The sequence below is a fragment of the Lynx canadensis genome, chromosome B1, assembly GCF_007474595.2.
Source record: "Lynx canadensis isolate LIC74 chromosome B1, mLynCan4.pri.v2, whole genome shotgun sequence".
Classification (NCBI taxonomy): Eukaryota; Metazoa; Chordata; class Mammalia; order Carnivora; family Felidae; genus Lynx; species Lynx canadensis.
Window position 1 is genome coordinate 69,142,666 of NC_044306.2, and position 18,576 is coordinate 69,161,241.

General features: G+C 40.7%; 1 protein-coding gene across 8 annotated transcripts in view; it reads right to left on the minus strand.

Moving 5' to 3' along the window:
* Positions 1-18,576, minus strand: part of FNIP2 (folliculin interacting protein 2) — a 132,725-nt gene that overhangs the window by 28,164 nt on the left and 85,985 nt on the right. For all 8 annotated transcript variants that reach the window (XM_030312830.1, XM_030312826.1, XM_030312825.2 and 5 more), the window contains 5 exons: positions 18,180-18,309; positions 10,178-10,379; positions 9,643-9,731; positions 6,492-6,638; positions 6,205-6,374 (listed from right to left, as the gene is read on the minus strand). In XM_030312830.1, coding sequence (XP_030168690.1) covers positions 6,205-6,374; positions 6,492-6,638; positions 9,643-9,731; positions 10,178-10,379; positions 18,180-18,309 — 738 coding nt within the window. The remainder of the gene's footprint in view (positions 1-6,204; positions 6,375-6,491; positions 6,639-9,642; positions 9,732-10,177; positions 10,380-18,179; positions 18,310-18,576) is intronic.

Genomic DNA, 18,576 nt, shown 5'->3' on the forward strand with positions numbered 1-18,576 from the left:
ACTGTAGTCTGATGCTAGGACGAGTATTTCTGTTTGAGAAAACTTTCTAGACCTCTCATTGCTGCAGGGGGATCAGTCATTTCAGGAATTCAAGGGATATTCTTGTTAAATCAGTCCCAATGTTAATAAAGAGGATAACCATTACATATCTGAAATCTGGTACAAAAAAAAAACACAGAGGAAAGAAAGACCACTCAGAATGACAATATTTTTTAGCAATGCATTGAACATTTGGCATTGCACATTTTAATAACTAATAAATGGGGAAAAAAAGCAAGGAAAGCTACTAAAAATACAATTTATGATGTTTCCCGCTTTGGTTTTCTTCTTCAATATTAGTTTGGCTACTCGGGGTCTTTTGTGGTTGCATAGCCTCTACTACAAAGCTGTAATAATCAAGACAGTATGGTATTGGCACAAAAACGGACACTCAGATCAATGGAATAGAATAGACAACCCGGAATTGGACCCACAAATGTATGGCCAACTAATCTTTGACAAAGCAGGAAAGAGTATCCGATGGAAAAAAGATAGTCTCTTTAGCAAATGGGGCTGGGAGAACTGGACAGCAACATGCAGAAAAATGAAACTAGACCACTTTCTTACACCATACACAAAAATAAACTCAAAATGGATAAAAGACCTAAATGTGAGACAGGAAACCATCAAAACCCTAGAGGAGAAAGCAGGCAACAACCTCTCTGACCTCAGCCGCAGCAATTTCTTACTCGACACATCTCCAAAGGCAAGGGAAATAAAAGCAAAAATGAACTACTGGGACCTCATCAAGATAAAAAGCTTCTGCACTGCAAAGGAAACAATCAACAAAAACAACAATCAACCCAACAGAATGGGAAAAGATATCTGCAAATGACCTATCGGATAAAGGGCTAGTATCCAAAATCTACAAAGAACTTACCAAACTCAACACCTGAAAAACAAATAATCCAGCGAAGAAATGGGCAGAAAGATGAATAGACACTTTTCCAAAGAAGACAGCCAGATGGCCAACAGACACATGAAAAGATGCTCAATGTCACTCATCATCAGGGAAATACAAATCAAAGCCACACTGAGATACCACCTCACACTGGTCAGAGTGCTAAAATGAACAACTCAGGAAGCTACAGATGCTGGCAAGAATGTGGAGAAATGGGAACCCTCTTGCACTGTTGGTGGGAATGCACACTGGTGCAGCCACTCTGGAAAATAGTGTGGAGGTTCCTCAAAAGATTAAAAATAAATCTACCCTATGAGCCAGCAACAGCACTGCTAGGAATTTTCCCAAGGGATACAGGAGTGCTGATGCATAGGGGCATGTTTACCCCATTGTTTATAGCAGCGTTTTCAACAATAGCCAAATTATAGAAAGAGCCTCAATATCCATCAACTGAAGAATGGATAAAGAAGATGTGGTTTATATATACAATGGAATACTACTTGGCAATGAGAAAGAATGAAATCATGCCATTTGTAGCAATGTGGATGGAACTAGAGGGTATTATGCTAAGTGAAATAAGTCAGTCAGAGAAGGACAGATATCATATGTTTTCACTCATATATGGATCTTGAGAAACTTAACAGAAGACCATGGGGGAAGGGAAAAGGAAAAAAAAAAGTTACAAACAGAGAGAGAGGGAGGCAAACCACAAGAGACTCTTAAATACAGAGAATAAACTGAGGGTGCATGGGAGGGTGGGAGAGAGGGGAAAATGGGTGATGGGCACTGAGGAGGGCACTTGGGATGAACACTGGGTATTGTATGTAAGCCAATTTGACAATAAATTGTATTCATAAAAAAAAAAAAAAATAAAAAATAAAAATAAAAATACAATTTATCAGGTGCCTGGATGGCTCAGTCAGTTAAGTGTCTGACTCTTGATTTTGGCTCAGGTCATGATCTCACGGTTTGTGGGTTTGAACCCTGAGTCAGGCTCTGCACTGACAGCAGAGCCTGCTTGAGAGTCTCTCTCTCCTGCCCCTCCCCCACTCACTCTCTCTCGCTTTCTCTCAAGATAAATAAACATTTCTGAAAAATCTAAAAAAATACGATCTACAATAATTTAAGCTGTATAAAGTAATGACAGCAATTGTGTGTGGAAACAGTGCCTTTATTTTAGGGTCAGTCTTCATAAAATAATGCATCATGAAAATAAGAGACCTGTAATATTACAGATTTACTGGATCTTCAACTGGAAGACAATTTTTTGAGCCCTGGACTGACAAAGCCACTAATTTTAGAGTAGATTCCTTTGTTTTCATGGGTAGTATTTTATAAAATGAAGTTGCACAACAATGTGAATAGACTTAACATTACTGAACTGTACACTTAGAAATGGTTGAGATGGTAAATGCTATGTTCTGGGCTTTTTTTAAACCACAATTTAAAATACAAATTTAAGGATGCCTGGGTGGCTCAGTCACTTGAGCGTCCGACTTCATTTCGGCTCAGGTCATGATCTCACGGTTTGTGTGTTCAAGCCCCATTTCGGGCTGTGCACTGACAGCACGGAGCCTACTTGGGATTCTCTCTCTCTGCCTTTCCCCCTCTCTCTCAAAATCAATAAATATTAAAAAGGGGCGCCTGGGTGGCTCAGTTAAGCTTCCGACTTCGGCTCGGGTCACGATCTCGTGGTTTGTGGGTTTGAGCCCCGTGTCAGGCTCTGTGCTGACAGATCAGAGCCTGGAGCCTGCTTCAGATTCTGTGTCTCCCCCTCTCTTTGCCCCTCCCCCGCTTGTACATGCTCTCTCACTCTTAAAAAGAAACATTAAAAAATATATTCAAAAGAAAAAATATATAAAATTTAAACTTAAAAAAAGCAAGAAAATGAGAGAAGGTAAAGGAGACAGACGAAAGGCAGAGAGTGCATAAAGCAGGAAGGGAGCCGGGTGCAGGGAGAGGAGAGACCCAAAGGGAAGGAGACAACCAGCATGGAGCAAGGAGTGAGAAGAGCAGGCAGAGGAAGGGAAAGCTGGCTCAGTCAGAGAACATAAAGGGGGGAGTCCAAAAGGAGGAGAGGAAGACAGAGCAAAAGGTGAGAGGAAAGGAGAAAGAAAGGAGGTTGGAGGTGAAGAGGTACAAACAGCAGAGAATCTGAGAGAAGCAAAAAGAGGTGAGGAAAGCAGTAAGGGTGACGCCCACAGAGGGGGACATGAAAAACTATCAAGGGGACAGTGAATAGATAGAAACCGGAAAGCTGAGAAACTGAGAATGTAGGAGCACTATAAGAGGAGGACAGAGAAAGGGTGGGAAAGGTGGGGGGAATATGGAGGGAGAAACCAAAACAGAGGGAGGAACTGAAAGAAAGTGTTTTTAAAAAGAGACGAGGAGAGAAGCCAAGGATCTTAAAGGGCCACTTTCTCCTAGATTACATTCTAATAAATGTGTATGCTACAAAGTTCCCCTCTACAGTGTTTCCCGAGGCCCACACATTGTAATTTATTCTATCTTTATTATTATTTAATTCAAAATATTTTCTAATTTCCCTTGTGAAGTATTATCTGCCTTTTGGGTTATTTAAAATGGGTTGTTTAATTTCTGAGCAGGTGGGAATTTTCTCCGTATCATTTTTTAAAGTTATTTTCATTATAATTTCAGTGGTGAAAGAAACTGCCTTTCAAACTATGCGTACCCATCCCACAACAGAAATACATTTTATACTGCAACCTCACTCATCCCCTGAAACAAACATTTTACAAAACAGTACCTGTGTCACTCTGATGTTTTCTATTGTACTGACCCTTTTAAATGCTTTTCTGACCCACAAAATTGCTTCCACAAGCCACTAATGGCTGGTGACCCAGCTTTGGAAAGTCCTTGTGTAGAGTGCTCATGTTAGGCAGGGTGAGGATGGCTGAGCTCCTGGAGAGCAGGCCAGTGAGGGTGTGATAGACCCCAAGGGCTGGTTGCTTTCAGCTTCTCTCCCCACTTTCCTGAGAATGCCAACGAGCCAGGCAGAGGTGGGCACAGCAGTGGTACCCGCTCTGGCAAGCGTTCAGATAAGCCTTTGAAATAATTCAAAATAGAGTCTTTTCTTCCAACTTAGGAACCTGGAATAAAATTACCTCCGCACCATTGCATATTCCCAGAAATTTGTATTTTCCTATTTACTGGGACTTGGTAAATATTTAATAAAAATAATAATAATTGGAAGTGGCTCCCCCACTGAAGCTGCTTGATTTTTTGTAATGATGGAAACTCAACCACCATTTACACTTGGCTTTACAAAGCTATCACAAGACTCTGCTCTGTCAACCGCCAGACCCCTGCTGGATGGTCTGGGGGAGGGGAGGGCAATAATACATGACCTACTACACGACTATGAGCTCATAGGAAGGGACGTTGCCTTGTAATGCCAAACACAGGCTCTCAATTATTTAAATTTCAAATGGGAAGCGTGTCTAATTATAAATACATTCATCTAATTAAATGCACAATGTTTAATTAGCATTGTTTTTAAATGGGTGACCCGGCAGCATGAAACACCATGTTTCCTTAGTATCTAGCCCCCTTCCCTTTGCCACTTAACGATACTGCATTTTTTTCAAGACTATTGTTCCATAACAACAACAATAATGCTCTGTCCTCCCCAGAACTGTATAACCCAGAGTGAGGCATACTCTGAGGTCTTCTGAGCTCGGTACTGATTGGTTGTATTAAGTCCATTTTTAACATCCATAAATTCTTTAATTAATTCATTTAACATGTACCTATTATCCCCCTAACTGTGAGACACGTATTCTCTTTCTTAAATCCGGGTCACAAGGGCAAGACATCTTTATTATCTATAATGTGAGGACAAATAATAATAGGTTTGGAATGAGAATCTAATTAATTAATACATGCAAAAAGCACTTAAAACAATGCTTGGTTCACAGTGTCAAGTTTTCATTATTGTTATTATAACATGCCATTTTCTAAGATTAGAGTGCACTTCCCTAGTCCGTACTTCTGGAAAATGCCATTTTAACATTTCCTTAAGCAAGCCTTCCTTGAAAATCCCCTCCATCCCCTCACTTTGTCTCCCAGTGCCTCTCTAACATTAATATTTTCATCAGCAGCATAAATAACAAAAGTGCTTTATATAGAAGTAAATCCCACAGCAACCATTAACTATTATCATCCCATTTTACAGATAAAGAAACTGAGACACAGAGAGGTTAAGGCACTTGCCCATGGAGACTGGATTTGATCTATGTAGTCTGGCTGTGGCACCTATACCCTTAACCTTCACACTATACCGTCTCTGTCTTGCATCCTTCTCCTATCAAAGGAGTAATCAGGATGTTCTGAGATCATCTGAATACAAATCTGCCACCTCCATTAGGCAGCTAGCTTCCCCAAGCTAAGCAGTGTGTGTTAACCCCATATCCCTGGCATCTAGCATAGGATCTGGATCAGCGTGGGCAGCAAGTTTAACTGTGTTACTCTACATGATTGATGAGTGAGAGGTCCAAGAGTAGACCTCTTGTCCACATGAACCCAAATATGCCACTTTGAACTCACAAGTCCCAAACTTTATAACCAACTATGCCAAAGCATTAGATTTCTGTACCATGCCTACGTGCAAAGCTTTGAGGAAATAAATGCCACCATCTAATTGCAAGGAAGTGGTATAGAGAAAGACAAGGTTCCTAACTCAAGCTAAAGTTGTAAAGGTAGTAAAATTATAGTATGTTACTTTCTTTTTCTCCTATTTCTCTCCAACCAAGTCCATCCTTGAGGGCAGTGGTTCTCAGCCAGAGAGTGTCTTGCCACCCAGGAACAATGTTCGGAGACATTTTTGATTGTCACAACTCTGAAGCGGGTGTTTCACTGGTAGCTAGTGAACAAAGGCCACTGATGCTGCTAACACCCTAAATGCACAAGACAGCCCTCCCAAACCCCACCCCACAAAGAATTATCTGGTCCAAATATCAATAATGCTGAGGTTAAGAAACCCTGCTCTAGGGTGAACTGCCACTGTGGTATGGGAGAACGATTTACCTGTTCCGCTTCAGAAGAGCACAACAAAGCTGCCAGCGGCAGGGAAGGAGAGGAAGGGGTTGCCCTACAACTAGACCCTGTGGGCCAGTCTCCTGTCATCTGCCTGTCCAGGGACAACTCCTGAATCTCCGGGATAGAGAGCCAATATCAACAAAAAATTCTAGCATTTTCTCCATTCCACCCCATAGAGTCTCTGAATAGTCAAATTAGGTACTAACCCAGCTGTGCCCAGAGAGGATTATATGGATGTGTTTTGGCCAGCGTGTTCACTGACTGAGAGGTGCGTTTCTCTGAGAAGGCTTTAATGGGAGGGTGATCAACAGGCATGACAGTCGGTACCCAGGCCAGGTGGTAGGTTAACACTGCAGTCAGTAAGGCAGCAAAAAACCTTGGAGAAATGGAAGAAAATACAACCAGATGAGTCAATGCAGGAAGAGGCATGTCACATACACCACAGACACTGGCCATGGAAGTTGCAAAAAGGCTTCAGAGATTTGAAGCTTACTGATTTTTGTTGATCTGTTCTATCAGAAGTGTAAACTCCTTGAGAAAGCGCTGGCAGAGCTGGGTTTTTTCCAAGGTGCTGGACATCATGGTAAGCCATACGGGTTCAGCTATCCTTGGAACGGAATATAAGTTCCAGATAGTTCCTCTATAGAAAAGAGAAGGGAGACATAAAGCTGTCACAAATATTATTTTGGATAATCTCTGTATAAAGGAATAAAGAAGAAAACAATAATCTGGATCTATGTAGCCCTTAAGGGATTCAAACAGTATATAAAACAGAGATCAGCAAACTATGATCCAGAGGCCAAACCTGCCACCTTTTTTGTAAATAACATTTTATTGGAACACTGCCAAGCTCATTCATTTATACATTATCTATTGCTGCTTTTAGCAGAATGGCAAAGTTGAGGAGCAATGACAGAGACTCTTTATGGAAAAGGCATACTAACCCTTGATATAAAATATCCATTTTTTAAACGATTTGTTTTCACAATGCCTATTATCAAAATTTGCATTTGTTTTTACAGTAAAGAAATAAAGGAAGAAAGAAAGTACATGCTATTTAAAAATGTGGCCAAGGGGCGCCTGGGTGGCGCAGTCAGTTAAGCGTCCGACTTCAGCCAGGTCACGATCTCGCGGTCTGGGAGTTCGAGCCCCGCGTCAGGCTCTGGGCTGATGGCTCGGAGCCTGGAGCCTGTTTCCGATTCTGTGTCTTCCTCTCTCTCTGCCCCTCCCCCGTTCATGCTCTGTCTCTCTCTGTCCCAAAATAAATAAACGTTAAAAAAAATAAAAAATAAAAAAAATAAAAATAAAAATGTGGCCAAAGGCAACTCAGCTCTCCCAAGTGCTAGTTAGTGCTTAGTTCTCTAAGCCAAAGCACCCTATTGATTTCAGATGAAAAAACTACATAAATGGCTCTTCTTCATGATATATACTGAGTTTCTATATGGACTAACAGAATCAAATTCTTAGAACTATAAGCTATTAGCAAAACTGACTAATGTAGCTCTATCACTTTACAGATATAGAAACTGAGGCCTAGAGAAATTAAGTTACTTATATAAGACACTGAATGACAAGGTCAGGATAAGACTTCAGGTTTCCCAACACCTGGTGCCAAGGCCTTACTCTAAGCTTCATGACTCATAAATGTTTTTCCAAAGAGCACACTAACTTAGCTTAGGACCCCCAATGGAGGACATATTCACTCCAATAAAGACGATAAGACATATTCTGATTTTCTATCTATGTGCCTAAATGAACGGAGATACAAGAGAACGTCACCTTGGCCAAAACACATCTGCTGAGTTAGGTAGCAATGACAGATTACAGTCACACAGAACTGGGAATTATTTACTAAAACTAGGTCTCCCATTGGTAACACTACATTTTGTCACCATTTCTGGAAGGGTAGGTTGTTGAAGTAAGAATAAGACGTGTCTTTGAATAAGTGAGGCTTTCTGGTTCTGTACTTTCAGATTCTTGACCTCTGAAAAATTAATACTTTAATCAAACTAGCACAACTCCACACTATTTCTCAAATATATGACTTAGGTCTTGACAGTCACCAGATAATGACAAATGTGCTATCTGAGTACTTTATACATAACGCAAGGTTCAAAGACCACTGGGGATATTGTTTCAAGTAGCCATATAGAATTCACCAGCATATACCTTAATCATCAAAAAAATGTTCTAGGGATGCCTGGGTGGCTCAGTCTGTTAAGCATCCGACTTTGGCTCAGGTTACGATCTCGAGATTCATGGGTTTGAGCCCTGAATGGGGCTCCGTGCTGATGGTGTGAAACCTGCTTGGGATTCTCTCTCTCTCTCTCTCTCTCTCTCTGTCCCTTCCCCAAGTGTGTGTGCCCTCTCTCTGTCTCTCTCTCTCAAAATAAACTAAAAAAACAAAAACAAAAACAAAAAAACCCCAATGTTCTAAAATTCTAAAAACTGCAAAGAATTTTTTTTCATGTTCATTTATTTAATTTGAGAGAGAAAGAGAACACGAGTTGGGGAGAGAGAGAGAGAGAGAGAGAGAGAGAGAGAGAGAGAGAGAAAGAGAGAGAGGAAGAGGAAGAATTCCAAGCAGTCTCCACACTGTCACACTGGTGTGGGTGTGGGTGTCAGCGTGGAGCCCAAGGCAGGGCTCGATCTCATGAACCGTGAGATCATGACCTGAGATGAAATCAAGAGTTGGACACTTAACCAACTGAGCCTCCCAGGCACCCCTGTAAAAATTCTTTTATCTTTCAGCTACAGAATAACCGTTTGACTTATTAGTTCATGACGGCTTTGGAATATGATTCCACTCCCCATTGAGAAACTGGCTCAAAGAAATGGTGCAAGAACCCCAGGTTAGCATGGTGAAGGAGAGTCCTACCCTCTACACTACACCTTCCTACCCAGATATTAGGAGCAAAGACTACAGAAAACCAGTCTCCAGAGTACAAAGATCATGAATTAAAAACTGACAATGAAGACACACTAATTTAGTGTTCAGACCAGGATACTTATGAGAGGGCACTGGGTATAAACAAGGACTGTCCTGGTAAGCTGGAAGGTATATCTGCCTGACACATATACGCTCTCCAGCTATGCTGTGCTCTTTTTATTTTTGTTTCTTTTAAAATTTTTTTTTTAAGGGGGCTCCACTCCCAGTGTGGAGCCCAACATGGGGCTTATACTCACGACTCCGAGATCAAGAGTCAGACACTTAACCGACTGAGCCACCCAGGTGCCCCTCTCCAGCTATGCTCTGGATGAGTGTCCCTGAACTCAAGCCTTCACAACTGTAAAGTGGGGTCAGTTAATAGTGTTTACTCGTAGGGCTTTTGTGAGGATGACATGAAATAATGAACAGGCTTATAAGAGACACATAAATATTAGTTTTCTCCATTCATCTCATTAAAAGCAATCAAAGACTGTCAGCCAGCAGTGTGGATTATGTGGTGCTGTGTGACTTAAACATTCTGCTCTATTTGATCTGGGTTTCCATCTTGAAGGAAGGAGCTGCTAAAGTGACCAGTAATTGCCAGCCCCTAAATTCTTCCAAGTAATGTCTCCATGTATCCCCAGATCCATGGCTGCCACCGCTACTGCCACTTATAAATTTATCCTGTTGGATTTGCCAGACTTTGTCAACGTACCTGAATTCTCCCAGAGCTTCCATCAGACGGCTGACATAAAACTGGACACGGAGACTTGATTCTGCTATCTTCCTGCAGGAGATCATGGCCTTCATTGAAGAGAAAAAAAAAATTTACTTTCTGAGAAGAAATTCCTTTATAACTGTTTACCACTGGGCATTTATTAATAAAATACTAGTATAATGAAAACACTCACTGTAGTAATGACTTAAGTCATCAGAAAGCAGTCACTTCCTTTCCTAAAACAATCTAATGTCTGCTATCTAATATCAACGTATTAAAGGATCTATTACTGTTGCAGGTGATTTAAGTTCTCTAAAAAAGGGATCTGATCATAAACCATGAGATTCTACCATCTTAAAGCCCTATAATCACTTCTCTATTTGACACAAGATTACAGTCTTTTTTTTAAAAGATATTATTTTTAAGTAATTTCTACATGCAACATGGGGCTTGAACTCACAATGCTGAGATCAAGAGTTGCATGCTCTATTGACTGAGACAGCCAGGTGCCCCTAGATTACATTCTTATTACCTTTTCAATTGCACTCTTCAGCCTGTTCATGTGAGACTCAAAAAGGGGGAAATGAGAAAAAAAGAAGTCCTGGAAATTCCTTTGTGCTTCTTCTTTCTCACACAGAGAAAAGATGATGCTTATGGCAATTTTCTTTCTCCGAACTATGGCCGGATTAGAACTACAGGTTTCTTCAGCCAGGCTGAATGTTTCATCAGTTGACCTGCAGGAACAGTAAGTTTGAAAAGTTGCCATACATCAAAGAATCACACTGAAGATAAACTGCAGTGCCAGGGGATGCCATTCAGAAATTCAGAAAGCTAATGTGAACACTCAGGAGTCTGAACCAAGAGTTTCATCTACTTGGAATTCATTCTTTTCTCTAATTCTGTCATGAAAAATGAAAACCTCAACTTACCACAGCATATTTAACACAAAAAGAAACTTAAATAAAAATTAAAAGTAACCTTAAATATCCTCTTGTTAGACTCTTAGTCTTTTTCCCTAGGATAATTTTACATCAGATTGGTGGTATTTAGGAAGGGGCGAGACACATCTGGTCACTCAAAACAGAGGCCCTTTGTTTTGGTTGATAGATAGCAAAAGATAAGAACATTAGAAGGGAAATGATCCTGTGGTATTCTGTTTAACCAATGCATCATGTTTGGAACTACTGGTAGTTGAGACTGACTTTCCCAAGGCTATTAAATCCATTACATGAAGTTACTCCAGTAAATGCTCAGATTAAGCCACGCAATTGATTAAGCTCTCTGGGAAATCCCCCAAGCAGAAAGACTTCTCTCTCTTCTGTGTAAATTCTTAAAAAAACTTACGGTTCTTTTGAGAGACTCCGCGTCTATGATAAGAGAATCATGAAGCCAATAAATTATGAATATATACTCAATTTGTCTCAAGGGGGAAGACTCACAAATATGGCCTAACCCTCTTATTTAGCTATTCTGAAAAAAACAGCATAACTAGCACATAGTTACTAACAGCAAAAGTGAAAATAATTTTTTTTTCTACAAAGATACCAAAAGGAAAGGACATAATATATTGCAAATGAAAGCACCTTGCCTGGCACACCGTTAAGTATGCAATTAACTTTCTCTTTCTCACTGACTTCACCATTTAGTCTTGTATATCTGCAGAATATGGGAGAGGACTGCTTCCTCTATTTTCTTTACCACAAATTACAATAAAGCAATTACTTATGCTTGGCAGGATTCAAGGCAGCTGGCCTCCATACTCTTGATCTTAAACTTGTTTAGTGCTCCACTCATAGCCTATAATGTTCCTGTGATTTTGAACATATCCGTACCTCTGAAAACATGCACACATAAAAAGTGTTTTGGTCAGGAAAGCCATTTTACTTTTAAAGGAAAGGGGACAGACATCTTGTTCTAACCTCAGGAAAGATATGCTACTGTTTCTGTCAACTTCAAGCAAGATCCCAGAGATGTAGATGTGGTTGATAAGCCAGTAACAGGCGCTAACAGACATGCCACTGGCAAGGCATGATCTCCAGGTACTGTTGTAAATGCTGTGCATTATAATAAATCATCAACTGTTTTCTCTGAAAAATCCCTAGATCCTAATCATCTGCTCATTAAAAAAAAAAAAAAAAAAAAAAAAAAAGACCCTGAGCCTATCTTAGAATTTTAATTTCATACAAAGAAATTCCATACAGTAAATATTCTCCTTTTCCAAAGTACCTGTACTATAACTTTGTTTTTTGCACCAGTTTATTTCTATTTTATATAGGAAGTTCTGAGATTGTATTTATCAACACTTTCTCGCAACCTTTTCTTTTTTTTTGTCTGGCATCTCCTACTTCTCTTCTTTTCCCAAAGTAAAATGACCATCTCAGTCCATTTATCTTTGGCCAATATGGTCCTTAATAACGAAATTGTAATAAACACTTAACCCTATGCGTTTTTATGCATCGTCTTCATCTCTACCGTATAAACAATAGCCAACTCTGTCTTAACACAGCACAGAGTGCCACCTACTGAATTTCTGAAAAACTTCCACAGCTACCATAGCCCTGCGTAGCTCTTACTTGCTTCACTGTGTCTGTCTAATGCATTCTATTTTTGGGTGGGGGGAGAGGTGGGGAAAGAGTAGAGGGAGAGAGAGAATCTTAAGCAGGCTCCATGCCCGGTGCAGAGCCCTACTCGGGCTTGATTTCATGACCCTGAGGTCATGACCCGAGCCTAAATCAAGAATCAGATGCTTGGGGCTCCTGGGTGGCTCAGTCAGTTTAAGTGCCCAACTTCAGCTCAGGTCATGATCTCACAGTTTCAAGAGTTCGAGCCCCACGTTGGGCTCTGTGCTGACAGCTCAGAGCCTGGAGCCTGCTTTGGATTGTGTGTCTCCCTCCCTCTCTCTGCCCTTCCCCGCTCATGCTTGCTCGCTCACTCTCTCTCTCTCTCTCAAAAATAAATAAAAATATTTTTTTAAATGTAAAAAAAAAATAAAAAAGAATCAGATGCTTAACCAACTGAGCCACCCAGATGCCCCTCTCTCCACTGGATTCCTGGATTCTAATGCAACAGAGCTTCATTCTGAAGTCTTAGATCAACTGTGCAAATCAGATCATATAGTACTGTAATTGTATTTTTAAAATTATTCCACAATGAAAGAACATTTCAGAATGTTTTAAAACATTTGAGTATGTACCCAAATACTTCACCGTATCTTCTCACCCTCAAATCACCCTGTAAGGTACACAGATCTTTTTGCAAATGTGGAAACTGAGGCAGGGTGATTCATCAACCTGCTTCAGGAACAGAAAGCTTCTTAGAGACAATGCTGGCGCTAGAACCCCGGGTTTCTGTCTTCTAGTCTGGGCTCATTTCCTAGACTCTGGAAAGGAGCAGGGACTCTGCCCCATGCCTGATCCGTCTGCTGCTGTTCACGCCATCAGGTGCTTCCTGCCAGCTGGAGCACGGACAGCAAATAGCTGGGAGAAATCCCATCAGCTGACAGGACTTCAAGTCAAGGAAAACCCACTGCTATACTCTTAATCTTCTCCTTACAAAAAAATCAAGTAGAATTTTGTTGACACTTATGAATAAGCACTTACATACATTATTTTTACTTCAAGATCATAAATAAAGCAAAAACTATGATTATGTAAGTGCATCTCAATCATCTATAATTAATATCACCACTGCTTAGTTTGTTTTTGTCAGCTTTGAATTTAATTTGAATGTATGTATTATATCGGAACATATGAAACTGCCATTTTTATAGGTCAAAGAACAAACCTGTATCAACTTTATAGGGTTGGTTCAATTTAATAATTCGAATCAAAAGCCCTTCTGGGAAATTTAATACCTCAGTCCTTTAAGGTTTCAGTAGCTTCACTACGGGATGGAATCTCTGCAGTTTCTCTTCTATTACAGGCAGTACTTCCCCACCAGCTGGTAAAGGTCCAAGCCCAACTCCCCAACCAGTAACCAAAAGTTACTGCCTGGCACAGCAGGGGGCCTGGAGACATGAGTATCCAGCGTGGAACCAACTGCTAAGGACCGTGAAATCATCCTTTCCATCTTTATCTGTTAGGAAGTTTTTGATTACTGTGAATTTTCTCTCAAAGCCAGATGCAATCGTGTTTTTGGTACCCACTGTTCTCCTGTCTAACATAAAAAAACTAATTTTCCTACCTCCATTTCTGTCAAAAGTAAGAAATCAACTGCAGCAACTTTAAATGAAGGGATCTGCATACGTACAGTGATCAATTCAAAACGTCAGTCACATTTATATTCTCTGTGTGCCAGCTTCATGGGCATGAGACCCCACTCACACAGAGCCCTGTTCCCAGATGGGCCCCAGGCTTGATTTAATGTTTTGCGGTTGCCATCTTGAATTCTTGGTAATTTTATCTTTGAGCCTGTATTCTGTAGGTAAAGTCTGATGGGACAATGAAACATGTGAGCGAGCAGTGAAGACACCAGGCTGCAGAGTGCACAGTGGGCTCCGGCCTAAGGGCATGCAACCCAGCCGCTGAGCAACTAGCTAGGCAGTCAGGCACACGCCCACGTGTCTGAGCAGTCCAGGGTAGCAGGAGGCCCCAAGGCAGCAAGCCTGGGACCTGGGCCCAGACTGGTGGCTGTGAGAGCAGCAGCAACCACAGCCATGGGAGAGAGCAAAGACCTGGGTAGTGCCATGACCCACAGTGCGAGGCCAGCTAGCCCATCCATCATCGGAACCTGTCCCTGTAGAGTCTGCACAAATATTTAACTCTGACCCAAGACCCAAGACACTGAATTATCACAAAGCGCCCACAGTGGACACTGCAATAAAGCACATCCAGGAGTAATCAGAATTCTTCAGAGTTTACCATCTACAGTTTTGAAAAGCACTGCAACATTACAAAGTATATATCTACAGGCATAGAAATAGAAATTTTTAAATTTTTTTTAAAGTTTATTTATTTTTGAGAGAGACAGAGACAGAGCATGAGGTGGGGAGGGGCAGAGAGAGAGGGAGACACAGAATCTGAAACAGGCTCCAGGCTCTTGAGTTGTCAGCACAGAGCCCGATGTGGGGCTCAAACCCACGGACCGTGGGATCATGACCTGAGCTGAAGCTGGGCGCTCAACTGACTGAGCCACCCAGGCGCCCCATAGAAATTAAATGTAAAGATTGTTGCACCGGAGAAAAAAACCCATTGTTTTCATTTGAAGCTTCAGATAAACAAATTATTAATAAGAAAGCCCATTTAAAATTAATTTTCCTGGAGCGCCTGGGTGGCTCAGTCGGTTAAGCGTCTGACTTTGGTTCAGGTCATGATCTCATACTTTGTGGGTTCAAGCCTCGTATTGGGCTCTGAGCTGACAGCTCGGAGCCTAGAAGTCTGCTTCAGATTCTGTGTCTCCCTCTCTCTCTGCCCTTCCCCCACTTGTGTTCTGTCTCTCTCTGTCTCTCAAAAATAAATAAATGTTAACAAATTTTTTAAATAAAATAAAACAAATTTTCCTTACAATTGAAGATGCAGTGATAGAATGAAAAAACAGGCATTTTGAATTATATACAACTCATGAAGAAACTCAGTTGCTTGTAAGACTTTCATGAGTTACAGTAAATGTCAGAGGAGACATTAAAATAACTTTGTATAAATTTACATTTAAAATTAAATTCAGTCTTATACAAAAATGGATTTGTGCGAAGAATTAAATTTTTTTAGAAAAACTGTTCCACAAGAATCATCAGATCTGGATGCAATGAAATTTATATTTTGAAAGTTTATCAAAAACTTAATCCAATGTTTTCATAACGCATAAAGTTCCAGTAACAGTTACATCAGCAGAAAGATCTTTCTCAAAACGAAAAATTGTCAAAAATCATTTGCCATCTCGCATTTGCCAAGACTGACTAATGCTGCTTTCAATTATATCAATTGAAAGCAAAGTTGCTAAAAAGTATAAATTCTGATAACCTGACAAAGGAATATAGAAAAATGAGCCAGAAAAGACTTATGATGAATCAAGATATAGCATTATTATGTAAAATTATGATGCTGAAATATTAATTTTGCAATCTATAGTTTTTCTTCATATTTCACTATTATTCCTATTATATTTTGTAAGTAAAATATTTTTTTAAATCTTTACCTTTTAGTACCTTTAATAGTACTTTTCCTTACTTTTTGAACAAAGGGGCTCCGCATTTTCTTTTTTTTTTTATTGTATTTTGAGAGAGAGAGAGAGAGAGAGAGAGAGAAGGCAAGCAGAGGAGAGGGGAAAGGGAGAGGGAGAGAGAGAATCCCAAGTAAACTCCATGCTCAGCACACAGCCTGTTGCAGGGCTCGACTCCATGACCCTGGGATCATGACCTGAACGAAAATCAAGAGTTGGATGCTCAAGCCACTGAGCCACAGAGGCGCCCCTGGGGGCATTTTCATTTTTGAACTAAAAATATTTATTTTAGTTGTAAGTTCATTAGAGATTCTTTAGTTTCTAAAGCCAGATCTCAATTCAAATTAGAATGTTGAAGAATTTTTAGAGGAGTGAGTTGGAGAATGCTATTCAACTTGAGATTTAATCCTGAAGGGATAGAAAAACATTTTTAGTAAAGAGATGCATAGTGGCGCCTGGGTGACTCAGTTGAGTGTCCGACTTCGGCTCAGGTCATGATCTCACAGTCTGTGAGTTCAAGCCCCACGTCAGGCTCTGTGCTGACAGCTCAGAGCCTGAAGCCTGCTTCGGATTCTGTCTCTCTCTCTCTCTCTCTTTCTGGCCCTTCACCCATGCTCTGTCTCTCTCTCAAAAATAAATAAACGTTAAAAAAATTAAGAAAAAAAAGAGATGCATAAACCGGAAGATTTTCAAGACCCGTCATTCTCTTCAATCACAGAAGCTGCTGTAATGGCAGGGAGGGAGGTGGGATGCCTTCTTTTGACAACTGTAGTGATGGTAATGATAATGATGGCAATAAGTGCAAATAAGTCATCCTGACTAGTATTTTCTTTCCCATGTCTTGTCTTAGCTTGACTTGACTTGCTGTATCTCATTTAATTCTCCCAACAACACCATGAGGCTGGTACTAGCACAAATAAGGCAGATGCCGAAGCAACACTTTGAATCCAGACTAATTCACTGTCACATACACCTAGTGAGTGGCAGAGCTAGGACTTGTCCTCACACCAAAGTCCGCCATTCCACTCAAAGTCCACCAACCACCAAACAGTTCCTCAGCGAGTGAAGCAGCTATATGTTTTTCTCTTGGCCGAGCTTGCTAGGATTGTGAGAATAACAGAAGAGAGGCAAGCAGCCTGACATGTGCTATACACACACCCTAACCCTTGTTTCTCAGCTTGTTCTTTAAGTGCCATCTCCTCCATGCATGGCTCTGCCATGCCCCCCATGACCACCAGCAGGTATTCTCTCCCTCCCCTGAGTCCCAAAGTGCTTTATGCCCTGCCCATGGCATTTATAGTTTAACATCTTTATTAAAAAATTTTGCTGTCTATTTATTTATTTTGAGAGAGAGAGCATGCACAAGCAGGGTAGGGCAGAGAAAGAGAGAGAGAGAGAAAGAGAAAGAGAGACAGGGAGGGAGGGAGGGAGGGAGGGAGAGAAAATGCCAAGCAGGCTCCATGCTGTCAGCACAGAGTCCAAAGTGGAGCTCAAACTCGAGAACCGTGAGATCATGACCTGAGCCAAAATCAAGAGTCGGACACTTAACTGACTAAGCTACCCAAGAGCCCCTACAGTTTAACGTCTTTATGCCATTATTTATGTGCATATCGCCTTCCCTACCAGTCAACAAACTATACTAGTAGCTCACAAATGCAGGCATGTAACTGAATCATCTTTACACCTTCACAGATCCCTACACATGGTGATTACTAGCAAACTCACTAAATCAACCAATTTACATGTGAATTTTTATAGGTACAACCTATACTAATTCCCTTTAAGGTTTTGGGTTGTAGGAAGAAGAAAGTGGAAGCTACTGATGTAACATCATAACGAGCCAACCATGTGTATTTTGCAAAACAACTAAACTTTAGAACTAAAATTCAACTGCAATGAAGGCAGAATATACCTCGAGGCCATCTTTATAATCAGAGTCGTGACCACTTACTTAGTTTAAGAATTTAAGTTTTATGAAAAGAGTATGTCCCAATCCTTGAGTTCACAGGTTTCCAAAGACCACACTGGTGTCACAGTAAGCCAAGGAAGAGATTTATTCCACCCCTCTAGCTCCCAAGAGCTGTATCTGGAAGGGAGCCAATTCAAAGAGAGAGCACACTCACCTTAAATAACACCAAGTCTAGCTCGTACATGGCACAATGACCCAGATTATTCCCCAGTGTCTTCCAAACCAGATTGCTGTTTGGCTTCTATATTTATTCTTTTTATAAAACTTATCACTTGCAAATTTTCAGCCTAAGCTGAAACTAACCAAGAGGTCTTAGTTCTTTTTCCACTGACAACAGGTGAGTACTGCCAGTTTGTTCGAGCTGCCTGCAACTAGTACCTTTCTCGGCAAGAGCAAACTTGCAACTCACCTCCTTGGAATGATGCCATTTTCCAAACTTGTCGTCTGACTTCGAAGCCAGCGGCGCTGGTAACTACTGGAAGAGGATGTGGAGGAGCTTGGAGATGGAAAAGGCGTAATCAAAAGGCTGCTAAGTGAGGCTGTGGGGAAGAAAATTTGAAAGTTCAAAGTCCAGGTAAATGAATCCTCTCGTAGCTACACAACATACATGCCAAGTGACCTAAATTTTCGGGTTCTACCAGCCATATCCAGCAGGGGGAGACTATGACTTCTCTCTTACAAAGAAAACATCCTTTAAAAAGGAAAATAAATTTAAAAAATAGGGATTACAGACATAGCAACTGCATCAATCACGAGTCCCCACATTAAAAAGGCAACATAATTAATACTAACTTCATCAGAATGTA